General features: G+C 34.1%; 1 protein-coding gene across 2 annotated transcripts; it reads right to left on the reverse strand.

Annotated features, from left to right (window-relative positions):
- Positions 1-6,987: 6,987 nt before the first annotated feature.
- On the reverse strand, positions 6,988-13,177 carry LOC132295216 (uncharacterized). Of its 2 annotated transcripts, none has more exons than XM_059793382.1 (3): positions 12,813-13,177; positions 11,040-11,105; positions 6,988-7,904 (listed from the first exon to the last, which is right to left on the reverse strand). In XM_059793382.1, exons 1-3 carry the CDS (start codon positions 13,160-13,162, stop codon positions 7,208-7,210), a joined length of 1,113 nt encoding a protein of 370 aa, XP_059649365.1. In that variant the 5' UTR covers positions 13,163-13,177; the 3' UTR covers positions 6,988-7,207. The 2 variants fall into 2 exon arrangements, with proteins under 2 accessions (XP_059649365.1, XP_059649364.1); XM_059793381.1 differs by having other exon boundaries at positions 11,040-11,108.
- Between the last annotated feature and the right edge of the window lie 395 nt (positions 13,178-13,572).

The following is a 13,572-nucleotide window of genomic DNA, read 5'->3' on the forward strand; positions in this document are numbered from 1 at the left end:
AATGGTGTTGTTGTCCGCATCTGCAACTTTTAAATAGTTCGGGGGGCATTTGTTAAATCAGGGGTTTTTTTTGCAATTGGCTGATAGTTCGGGGGGGTTTTTTGCACTTTACCCTGAATAATTATAATATGTTAGGTCCAGCATATCATCAACATTTGGGCAGGTCCAGCATATCAATTCACACAATGGTTGGAATTGGTTCGTAAACGCAGTGGCTTCCCACGCCGACCTTACAAAGGGGATACTGTTCCCATGAGGTTATTTCGTCCTCCTTCATCATAATAATGTTATTCTCACTACTGATTTGATTGGTCTTTTGTACTAGTTTATGGGTTTTTATATACACAAGCTTGGTGTGTGACTAATTGGAGTACTTATGATGCTACCGTCTGCTAATTTGATAATTCTGGAATGAAAAACTAACTACCCATTTTTCAGATATTGTTAAATTAACTTGTGAAAGTATACTGATTATAATCATTTATCTTTCCATTCTGAAGGTAAAAGTTTGGACAAAAGACTATTGAATTTTAGCTAAATATTTGGCAATTTATAATGATTTGGATCTAGTTTGCAACAGAATAAGTGATTTGGGGATTTGTGAGTTCAAAGCCAAGTATGTGATTTTGGATTTCATTAATTCTTTGTACTACAATCCCTGTATACCATCTCCTATGAATTGTATGATTATTGTGTTTCTTACATTAGATCATTATGTATACTACTTGATACATTGGAGTTAAGTGGAGCCATTATAGTGAGGTTGTTCCCTACTCACAGTTTCCAGAAATAATGGAAGAAAGTAAGGGCGAATTACGAGGACGGAATTCCTTTTGTTAGAGGGGAAGAATGTAATACCCCTAATTTTAAAATGATAGTCTTGGTATTTATTTATTTGTTTTAATTATATTTTAAATTATTTAATTGATTATTTGACTAATTTCTTATGTGTTTAATTGAATTAAGTGTTACTTGATTAATTGACTATTTGTCTAGGTGTTATTTGTAATATTTGTTTATTAGATTGTGTGCTTAAATGATGTGTTTGATTAATTGTAGATTAAATGATTAAATGTTTTATTTTATTTTATTTTTTGATTAATTGTAAATTAAATGATTAAATGTTTTGTTTTATTTTATTTTATTTTATGGTTATAATTAGTAGTAATGGGTCAACCAATTAGGTTTCATGGACTGCTTGGATAAGAGGTTTAATGGGTATGGATAATTACCCATGGATAGTTGTATATGTATATATATAGATATGTGTGTATATAAATATATAAAAGGAAAGTAATTTATTAATTACTTTTATAGTAACTTTAGTATTAATATTTAATCTGATATATATATTTTATATATTTATATAATAAGGATATACATAGATTTTATAAGTATCATGTTTTAAGTTACCTCTTAATATTATGGTAACTTAAATGTTATTAAATAATCTATTAATAAATAATCTGATGTATATATTTTATTTATTTAATAAGGATATACATAGATTATATACGTAACATATTTTAATTTACCTTTTCAATATTTCAATATTTATTTATTTTATTAAGTTGACTTGGATTGGGAAAAGGAATAGGGTTATTATTTAACCTATAAATATATAACTATATGTTGTAAAAGGGGATTAAAATATATCACATAATATATTTTAGAGAGAGAGAGAAGGAGGAAGAGAAAGGAAGGAGGAGAAAAATCTTTAGAGAAGAGGATCAAGAAAGAAGAAGTTTAATTTTCGATCCGAAAGTTTAAGGCAAGTTTTTCTTCTATCTCTCTCCCTTTGATTTGTGTTTCTATACAAGCCTAAGAGATTCCAGGATTCTTAAACACATAAAACTAAATAATTATGCATGTTTAATTGGATTAGAATATAGATTTTATGAAATTGGTTCATATTTGTTCTTGTTTTATGAAGTAATAAATTTATGAATTTGATTTGATTCCTTTATGAATTTTTACATGTTTAAATGATGTATTTTCATATTTGTGGGTTGATGGAATCTAGAAACATGCCTTAAAATCCTTAAACAGTAAAGAATAAATTCACAGTAGGGTTTCTGGGTAGATTCGCGTAACAGTGCTCGAGCTTGGGATGTAAAGCTCGAGCCTGAAAAGGAAAGTTCAAGCCTTAGATGTAAAGCTCGAGCCTGAAGCAGGAAGCTCGAGCCTTGGGCAGGAAGCTCGAGAAATTAGGATAAAAGCTCGAGCCTTACCTGGAGAATTTACGTAAAAACGTTTAAATTAATCTTAATTGACTTTGAAGGGTCCTGAATATTAAATAAGGACTAGGGATGAGTTTAAACAAATTCGAAACAGACTAGAATACAACAATGCATGCTATTTGAATTCTTTGAGGAAGGAATGAATTTAATCTTTATTTTGTTCTAGCAAATATGATTAAATGTGTAGCATGAATTGTATATGGAGAATGCTTACTTAGCTATAAAATAAATATCAGCATATTTAAGATTCAGTTTGTGTAGGATACAGGATGTAAGAAGCTTAAAGAGGTTTATTAAGTTTTCCTATTTTGTGATAGCATGATATTCTATTATTATGTTAATTGTTGGATTAATTGATGTATTATTTTATTTGTTACATCGATTATTGGATTATGTGGAGTAGTGCACCAGTATGGGATGGTGGCACTTTAGGGACGGATTAACTTATCAGTTAAGTCCTATCTATTTTGTATAAGGGAATGGATTAACTAAAATGTTAAGTCCTACTTATATTCAAGTCAGATTAGCTGAACAAGTTGAATGACTTATAGAGGATTACTTGTAGAGTATTACTTTATACTGGATAGGATGGTTACTGGATTTTATGTATATAGTTATAGTACCATGATATGAGTTTGAGTCTCAAGATCAGTGGTTAGGGCGCATATATTGCCAAGGATGTATAGCTAGATATAGTGTAGCTGTGTGCCCTGGTAGGTCTAGGTACTCATGTCCACTATATGTGCGTTTTGCATGTTGCCTACTATTCAGGTTGAGGCAACCCTATAGTCTAGTGAGGTTCCTTTAGTGTGTATTTATATATATATGTATGGACTATTAGTTATTGTTGGATTGATTAGGATGTGTACGTGTATCGAATCTCTGCTTGGACTGTACTAGAGTAGAACTTGTTTGTAGGCCTGACCCACCATTATTTTTTAGGCGTTCTTCAGGTGTAGAGGATTGTTCGTGCTGAGTAGGGATTGGTCTACTCCACTCTTCCGAGTCTACTTAGGAGATTCATTTATGTTTTATCTTTTAAATATAGATAGTTATTATGAGTACTTATTCAATTGTAATTTTCTAGGGGTCCACACAGTATAGACTCCCGAGTTGTATTGGAAGATTCGTTGTATCAGAATATTTTATTATTTAATGAAAATTTATTCTAATGATTTATTGGATTAGCATTTTAGTGTTCATTTCAGCATTTTTATTTATTCTTATTTATCCTCTTGTATTCTGTGTTCGTTTATTGTCGATTTGTTTTTGATATCCTTGGGTATTTGGACGTGGGCCTGGCCAACCCGTATTCGAAAATTTAGGGGTATTACACCTTGTGCATGGGTGTGTCGTGGGAGGGTGAAAGAGGCACTAGTAGACTCCCACATTGGACGAATTACGGGTGCACAATCCCACATTAGCTTAGTGTGGAAAGAAGGAGTACTATATATATAGAATTTGCACACTATAATTGATATAAGGCATTTGGAAGTAAAATTTAAGAACAAAATGGTACGGCCTCATGTCCAAAGCGAACAATATATCATATTATGTGATGAAGTGGGCTTTTATACTTATAAAAGTATTGTTGAATTTAAAAGATGAAAAAAAAACAAGAATACTCAATAGGAGCCTCCTTTCTTCATTGATCCCATGGCACTTACGTGTTTTCCTACAACCGAAACATTTTTGAAACAATCCAATGCAAATAAAGAGTATCTTTTCTAGTGTGAGTTTTTTTTTTTTCCTTTTTACTTTTCTTTTTTTTTTTTCTTCGAGGAATATACCATGCATCTAACCAAAGAATACAACGACTAGATGACGTACAATAAACCTAAATAAATGGTGTTCATTGGCAATTTTTTTTTTTTTTCGGTAAATCAATTTATTAAAAGGAAAAGACAAGCTATACAAGGAAGAGCAAAAAGCCCACGGCCCAAAGGCTACAACCCAAGAAGGCTACAAACAGCCCAACCCAAGAACAAAAGAAAACGTTGCAACTGCAACCGGGAGCAAACACAAGCAGAAGCAAAGGCAATACAGGGCACACCATCAAGGATCACCATGAAACACCGAGGAAGGCAAACTCCATGCAGCAGCAATAGACCTCGCAGACCTCGAATTCTTCAACTTGTAAGACATAAGACGATTCCTCACACTATTGTAAATGAGTTTAGTGATTGTAGCAGTGGAAGCTGATTGATTCAAAGCATACCGTCTATTCCTCTCATTCTAGATGAAGTAAACTGAAGTTGTAAGCATAATTTAAAAACATATGCTTCTGGAGCCTTGGTACCATCCGTCCACATTGACACGATCCAATTAGTGCTCTCAAATAAGTTGTTGTCTCCAACATAGATACCACATAGGTGTTGGAAAACTATCCAAATCTCAGAAGCGAACTGGCATTTAAAGAAAAGATGATGATGAGTTTCAGCTGCAGCAAGACACAACGAGCAATAGTTGGGGGCAATTTTCTTTGTAAGAGCAGGACTGTCCCTCGTCTTGAGCTTATGAGAAAGAGCGACCCATGTAATGAAGGAGAATCGCGGAATATGCTTAGAAAACCAGACAACCAAGTGCCATGGGACACCTGGAGATGGAGAAATGAGAGCTCTATAGGTAGTAGCAAAATGAAAATTACCCGTAAAGGAAAGAGTCCAAACAACAGAGTCTTGAGATCTAACACTCAGGTCATGAAGGTGCTCAATGGTCCCAATGGAAGGAACTAATACTCTAAAGAGCCGAGGAAGTCTCCATTGCTCATGCCTGATCAATCTCTGGACTTTCGCCCAATCTTCCCATTAAGAGCCAGCAATGAGGTTGTGATCAATTCTGGAGTCAAGAGGACCTAATGGGAGCCAGTAGTCATGCCACAGAGAAACATCATTCCCATTCCCCACCAAGTGCTTGATAAAAGGTCTAGCAAGACCTCTCAGATGGAGGAGCATCCTCCAATTCCAGGAACACACCTGAGGGGGCTTCAGAATTCAGAAACTGCGACCCTTGATAAGGTTTTCATGAACCCACTCGAACCAAATGGATTGACCTTCAACTTTGAACAAGTTCCAGATATGTCTCAGCATGGAGATACGGTTAAGAGCAGCTAAGTGAGGTATTCCTATACCCCCAAAGTCTTTAGGCTTGCACACATTCCACCAGGCAACTTGAGCACCAGTAGCTTTCAAATCCACACTAGTCCAAAGGAAGTTCCTTAGCACATTGTTGAGTTGGTTGATAATCATTTTAGGAAGGATTGACAGACCACACCAGAAACTAATCATGTTGAGAAGTATAGATTTTATGAGCTGCAGCCTGCCTGCATACGATAGGAATCTAGATGTCCAACATTTGATTCTAGTTGTGACTCTCTCAACTAAGATTCTACAATCTATAGCACTGAGTCTCATAGAGTTTAGGGGCATCCCTAAGTGAGGTGTTCTTTGACAATTGGTTACCTTGTGAACCTCTGTATTAGGTATTCTCTAACTCTTACCATAGACAAGGCTGGATGATCAACAAATACATAAAAGTTTCAGCATTACTCACAAACACCCACTGGTCATGGCCTAAAAATATATCTAACCTAGTCTCACCTCATTGTGACATCATTAACCTACCTTTCCCTAACCTTAGCACCAATGACACCATACAATGGATTCCATCTCCCAATAAAACCTATTCCCTTAAACATACACTCATAGCCCTTACACAACCAATCCCATTTATTTTCTGGCACAAACTCGCCTGATTTAAACATGCAATCCCAAAACATTCCTTTTGCATATGGTTAGCCATCCAAGAGAAGCTGCTCACTCAAGACAAGCTAGCAGTCCATTTCACAATGCAACCAAATGTTTGCATACTGTGCCTCAAAGCTGCAGAGAACCATGAACACTTATTCCATCAGTGTGAGTTTTCCAAAATCAACAAAAATGTGGCTTCTATATGAACCCTAACTCATGGAATGATTTCCTAATTCGGGCATTTCTAACTGGAAGCAAAAGCTAAAGGGAAACAGGGTCATGATTTGGAAGCTAACTTTGGCTAGCTATGTGTATCATGTTTGGAAGGAGAGAAATAATAGAATTTTCAAAAATAGATCTTTACCTCCGCTACAAACAATGAATGCGGCGATCAATGCAATCCGCTTGAAGCTCTTCTCTGTCAAAAAAATGTGACTGTCCCTTTGCAGAAGAAATTGCAACAGAATGGAACCTTTGCTCGTCTATCTTTGAGCCCACCCATACAAATTCCTTTTTTGCTTCCCACCCACCAACCAGACATACCCTCCACCACCACCACCACACAACCCATTGTAATATGAAACTTTCTTCTTTGTTGATCTATCCCGATTCCCCGCCAGAGGCTCTGCATAAGAGTTAGTATTTTTTGCTTTTGTATTTCTTTTTATTTTGCTGAATGATTTTAAAGCCTCTTATTCTCTCAGTATGTTGAATACAAATTGAGGTTCCCATGCTTGCTGAAATGAGAATATTTGATACTAAGAATAAGAGGCTCAAGTATTCTCATTTCAATGCATAATAGATCTTGCTTTTTGTTTTTGTCTTTTGTTTTTAAAAAGGATGAAATATCGACGCACATTGATAACACTATCAACTGATAGATGTTGGGCGGTGGTGCAGTCACTTCAAATGCACCCCAAATAAAAAATAAATAAAAAATATTATAATAAGAAATAGAACATAAAATGGAGAACAAGAATTGAAAATATCTTCTACTTTGTTTAAATTTATGAACTTTTGAAGACTGTAGATCGTTTTGTTAGTCTTTTTGAATTTTCAGTTTATTTATTATTATTACAAGCCATGATTGAGATTGTACCATAGCATGACAAGGAATGCAGTGAATTCTGTCATAACATGCACCGAAGCGGATACTCGAGGATCGTATGATTTCTGATGGTAGTATTAAGAATTAGGAAGTTAATTAATTAAAACTATTCAAAATTCAATATCCAACCATTTCGTGAAGTAGACACAAGTCTGCGGGGAGATGAGGCCATCAGGTGAGCACTGAGTAATCCTGGGACAAACCCCACATGGAATTGAAGCCATGGCCCCTGTTTTTGGGCCTTGCCCAGTTGCACTCCTATAACAAACTGTTCCCATCGGAATAGAAGCATATTCTCCTAATCCAGTGCTCTTCACCTCAATAATCTCATTATCCAAAACCATAGACCTAAGTATCTGCGCAATTTGTTGTGGCGTGCATTCATCCTTGGTGATTCTATTCTTCTTGAAGAAGTCAGTGATTGCCTCTAGTGTCGCAACTTTCAACTTGCGTATGATTCCTTCGCATGCTTTTTTAAGAACACCAATGAAAGTTGTATCAAGATTCCCCCCAACATACCATGCACCACCAGTTACATCCTTTGACGGTTCGAACTCTGTTGCCATATAGAGCTTTCTCCCCTTGCTTTGGATGTTCACCACCTCTTTTATCAGTTTCTGGGCAAGGAGCAACTTCACCACTTTATCAACCTCTTTATCAGGGAGATTTGTTTCTCGTTTCAAGTCTCCTTTCCAGATTCCCATATCTTCTTTACCTTTTATCAGATTTAATATTTTACCCTCAGGTGTCTGAGCAGAACCTGAGTCTTCTCTTTTCCTTTTAAAGGTTGCTAGTGATCGGCTCATTCTAATTGAAAAGAAAATATGAGACAGGGAAGGATAGGAAAAACAGGAACATGATAATGTACATTAAAATGCTATCTGCAATTAATTTTCTTCTACACCAGAGAAACAAATTTACAAACATACATACATATATATATATATATATATTCATCAACAACCCAGTTAAATTTCTTCTACTCCATAATGTACAAGTTATGAACTGAGCCTACAATTGTCCAAGATTGTCTTATAGTTAGACACGGAAGTTAGATTTGTTTACTTAGGAGACAACACTTGATGTGAGTCCGAGATAATTATGAACAACACAATCTAATTGCAATTCCATGAGTAAGGGCATAAGACGACTTTTCATATTAATCGCACGAATAAAGGCATAACAAGATATTTGTATCTAGCTATATGATTATGAAACCTAGTATCTGATTATTTTCCATTGCATGCTATTAACAATTTAGAAGAATAATTAAAATAAAATAAAAACCCTTTTTCACGTAGAGATAATTTTCCTCCACAGAGAAAATGTCATCAACAATCAACCAACTGCCCAAAAACAGATATTTTCCATACCATTACAAGATAAATTCCCGAAATTCTATCTAACAATTTGAGTAAAAGGAATAAGATCAGAACACAACAAATATACATATTAGAGGTACATCAATCAGATTAGGTTCAGCAAAACACAAATCAGAACAGAACAAAATATAATATAATCAGCAAGAAAACACATATAAATATAGGATTCAGAAAAATAAACTGAAAGCAAAGAAAATGATATCAATTACAACAACCAGAAAAGGAAAATTGAATATCAAGTCTCGAACCTTATCCAAATGGGTTGTATGTAGTACAAATAGACCCCAAAAACAAACAGGCTTGCAAGGATTAGTAGGAAAATAGAATATCAGCATAAATAATCTCAAAATTTATATTTACAAGTGTATGTATGTATATACATACTGAAATAAAAATATATTAAAAGAAGAGAGAGAGAGAGAGAGAGAGAGAGAGAGAGAGAGAGAGAGAGAGAGAAAGAGAGAGAGAGAGACTGCGACCAGAGAACAGAACCTAATCAGTTGTGAGGGTTTGGAAGGGGAGAGAGAGAGGTCAGCGAGGGCTTCGAAAGAGATGTAACCTAGAGAGAGAGAGAGAGAGAGAGAGATTAGGGGCTTCACTAATCCTCTAATCAGTGAAGCGACTATATGTCTGTCTGGTTTGAGAATTTTTATAAAAGTTTGGCACGCCAAAGTTTATTGGAAACACTAACCAAGGCATGTGCGGTTTGAGAAAAAGATGGAAAAATAGGAAATGAAACAACCCTATTCTGAAATCTATGTTCTAACTCCATCAACTGTAAATCTATTGCAAAGTTGAAAATGTCAAAGTGATAATGATGCTAAACTGTAATATGATCTTGTTGCTAACAATGACGACCCATACCCTCTATATAACGAGAACACAAATCAGGTATATCAATATTATGTCGATTGCAAAATGACAACACATTGGCAAGGAAAATATCCCAATCATCTTTTGAAGGAGAATACTCTAGCCAAGGAAATTGCTTGAACCTTTCTTACTTAAATCGTCGATTCTGTTTTACATCCCAATAGTTAGGATAATTGGAAAGTTTAGGTTGATAAGGCCCCAAATTGATATAAGCTTGTCTAACCTCGTCCATTTGATTTACTGGGTATTCATGTATTTGAATACGTAACCCAAGATCTCTTTCAATAGAAGTGGAGTGAAGTTGATTGAGTTCAACAACTTGAGGTAGGGCAGGAGGTTGCAAATCAAGATCACTAGATATATCCTTTTCCGATTGATCATCGTCAATATTATATGCACTACCACTAGGTATATCCTTTTTCGATTGACCATCATCACTCATTTGGCCTTTCTTTTGATAGAATGAGAGAATAGACATACTTTTCACTTTCATGTTTGAAGGTTGATGTTTAACCATTATTATTTTTAACCTAATAAAATTAAAGAATGAGTTAGATTAAAAATACCTAAATCAAAATATATCAACCAAAACCAACTGTTGTTTAATTCTATTTTAGTTTGCAAAACAAGTAATTTTAAGTAATTTACCTAAATCAAAATATATCAACCAAACCCTATATTAAGTAATTTTGTTGTGTATATATTAACAAATTTTGTTACTTTATATTTTACTTTGTTTCATATAACAAATTTTGTTACTTTATATTTTACTTTGTTTCATATACAAATATACAATTGGGTGCCCATATTAATTGACAGATTTATGCTTTATGTGGTTAACATCCAATTTATTATTAGCATGAAAAAATCTAGAATAAAAAAATATTTATATATATTGAATAATTGAAGAAATGACTTACCTAGAATATCAATTGATCCAATTTGTTGTGCTTTACACTTAATATATTTATGCATCAAGTTCGAAGAAGATCTCAATCTATAATGAATAAATGATAGTAGCTTGTTGTTTTATAGGATTTCTCATATTAAGTCGAAAGAGTTTAGGTAAGACTTTCTAAGTAGCTCTTGACGGGAAAGTCTAAAGCGATGAAAGCACTCCACAGGGCCGGCCCTGAGATTCCAAATATTTTGAGAGGCCTTAGGCGAACTTTCAAATATTAGGCCCTTAAGTTTCACACGCGCAAAAAAAAATTATATGAGTGCGGAATTTTCATACCATGTTTTCAAATTATATAGCTAATATAATTGTGCACATGTTCATTGTGCATAAGACAACTAACTAATAACTATAATCTTCATTCATTAAATCTTCATGTTCATTGACTAACTTCCTATGATCTTCATTCATTAAATCTTCATGTTCATTGAGATTTTCTTCATTTGCTTTCGCATTCATACGTTCTTCATTCACCAAATCTTTAACTAAACTCTTTGTTTGTGTATTACTCCTAAAAAACTTAAGAATATCTCCTTTTTAAGATTGAATCAATTCTTCTTCTCTCTTCCTTTTTTTTTTTTTTCCTTTTTTCATGTCCAGATTCAAATTTTCTTGTAGACATAATGAAATCTCTTGAAATCTAAATAACAGGAACCATAATCAACATAAAACTAGACTTCAAAAAAATAATAATAATAATTTGCTTTGTTTAAAGAAAATATATATTACCTCAATATGCAATGATTTGATTCATGCTCAAGGCAAATAATCTCACGAGATCCTAAGAAGAGTGTCCTGCTAGAATGTGAAAGAAGATCACAATTAACTTAAAACGGATGGAGAATCAAACGGAGAATCAAACAGAAACAATAATAACTAAGCATTGCTTATCATACCATAAATATAATATACAAAATATATATCTAAAATCAAGCAGTTTGGTCGAATGATCTCTTGGCTGAAGTTTTCACTGGAATCTGGAGGAGAGGAGAGAAGACAAAAAAGAGTATCCAAAATATAGTCCAAAAGTGGAAATGAGGAATAGAAAACTGCAGCTTCTTTTTTGCATTCATTGTTTATATAGCTGCTAAAATTTGATGATTACAGATGACAAAAATATGGGGAGGTGAGGTGACTATATATATATAGGAGGCTGAACTTGTAGTGCTGAAGAAGTAGTGGGACTTTTAGGTTATATGTGGCATCCACTATCATATATAGTTTTGTCTTTCACTCTTTATATTAACTACACTTTGTGTGTTTTTTTTGGGAGCCAATTACCCCTTTCTTGATTTCAGGATGAGGAATCAACTTTAGTAGCAGTGATTGATTGATCATTGCTACAGAAGGCCTGTGCAAATTAATAGAAAAAACCATTAACTTTTGTTTTGTTAAAGCCCGCTCTTGATTTCCATGTGTTTGTACATTCTGATGGCAAGTGCTTTGACAGTATAATTAACTGAAATTCTAGCTGAGCCGACTTCAAATAACATCAATAACGGTGCTATGCATCTTAACATAAAAATAAAATATAAAAAAAAACCCCTTAATTTGGCACTTTTAAGTATGAGCATAATTTAGAGATCGAAAAAGTTAATTATTACCTCAGTGGCTCAACCCACTAGAAGGGATTCTTAATTTTCGTAGGATTGAATGTGAAAATGCAAAAACTTATGAGGAAAAGGGGTATGGTTGCTGCTGTTGTGAGATTGGAGTGGAATTAGGGAGAGGAGGAAAAAAAAAGTGCCTGCCATAGATTATGGACTCGATCGCCATGAAAGACACATGTAAAAAGGCACAAATTTATTAAAATACTAAGAGAACCATAATATATATTCATTCATTCAGCTTTTGATAGCCATCACACAGCGTGACACACACAAAAAACCCTAGCTACTTTTCACTATTGGAACAAAGGTAAAGGCCCGAATCAAACGAACCAAAGTTAGAACAAATCAAATGATGAGATGAACGACAGAAAGAAACATATGTCGACGAAGATTGTGTCGTCTAAAATTTAAGAAACATAAGGCGGGCCGGCCCTGGCACTCCAATTTGTTGGCCTTCAGCAGTTCAGCTTGTTCAAGACTCAAGTTCAACCCAAATTTACCAATTAGTCTTTCAAATCCTGCATAGGGAGATCCTGTTTCACTCACTATCTTCACAAATATTTATAATTAAAATTCGTAAAATAAAATATATAAAAAAATTATATAAAAAAGATCATAAAAAATTTCACCAAATAGGATTTAGTTTGCAAAACAAGAATTACAGACCTTGATTAGTTTATTTAGAAAAGAAAAAAAATTAGGACAAAACCCATACATTATAATTCGATATGACAGTAAAACAATCCTGGATAAAAAATTAAATTAAATTCGTGATCTAAATTAATTACAACAATTCATTGCCCGACGCGAGATACCAGAAAAAAAAAAAAAAAAAAAAAGATTGCGTGATTCAATTAAAGAATTTTCGTGGAAGGGTATTGAATTGACTCACCGACGCGAGCGTGAGCAGCCAATCGAAGCGTTCTTTTGCCTTTGGTGAAGAGATCGAAACCTAGCTTGGACTCGAGCTCTTCTTCGGTGATGAATCTGATGATGCTCTTCGAAATTCTTGAATCTCTGTGATCTCGTCTTCAGTTTTCGCTGTTCAACGTTTGATCTCCGGCAAAAAACTTCTACGAACGATTTCTGAAGCTTGCGAGCGGCGAAACAGCGGGCGATGGAAACTGAAAGATATGGGTGGGATTTGATGGAGGCGATTGGGGAGACTGAAATGATTCGCCCTAAAATTTCTTTTGTTTTTTGGTGGCTCATCATCCATGGGCTATTTTTGGTTCGGGCCATTATTTTGGGATGGACTAATACTATTAATAATTTTTATTTTTGAGCTGAACTAATGATAGTATAGCAAATTAAAAAAGAAAAACACTGTTCTCATTTATTAAATTTTCACCTAACACAACCCACAAGAAACTATTAAGAAACTGAGATTACTTGTATCGTCTAAATGTCAAACCCCTCCATGCATTTAAATTCATTATATTTTTACTATAATGTAATGTTTAATGTTATTAATTTATAAGAACATACTTAATTATTATTCAGAGTAATTTCAATTCAAAGTAAATGAAATGTGGTAAAAGAAAAGGTTTTCATCTATCTCATAGATTGGAATTTTTATTTTTAAAGTTATTTTTTTTTTTTTTCGACCCGTATTCATGTTGTGTCACGTACGTGAGAGCTTAAATGCTAAC

The sequence above is a fragment of the Cornus florida genome, unplaced genomic scaffold (assembly GCF_030987335.1).
Source record: "Cornus florida cultivar Cherokee Brave unplaced genomic scaffold, ASM3098733v1 CherokeeBrave_3.0.0_Hap2_Chr02, whole genome shotgun sequence".
Taxonomy (NCBI): domain Eukaryota; kingdom Viridiplantae; phylum Streptophyta; class Magnoliopsida; order Cornales; family Cornaceae; genus Cornus; species Cornus florida.

Excerpts from the sequence above, each read along its gene's own strand:
- LOC132295216 (XM_059793381.1), bottom strand. The coding sequence starts at position 13,162 with ATGGCCCGAACCAAAAATAGCCCATGGATGATGAGCCACCAAAAAACA. Across the intron at positions 11,109-12,812 it reads GGCTGCTCACGCTCGCGTCG|CAGGACACTCTTCTTAGGAT; the intron begins GTGAGTCAATTC and ends TTCACATTCTAG. Across the intron at positions 7,905-11,039 it reads TCAAATCATTGCATATTGAG|AATGAGCCGATCACTAGCAA; the intron begins GTAATATATATT and ends CTTTTCAATTAG.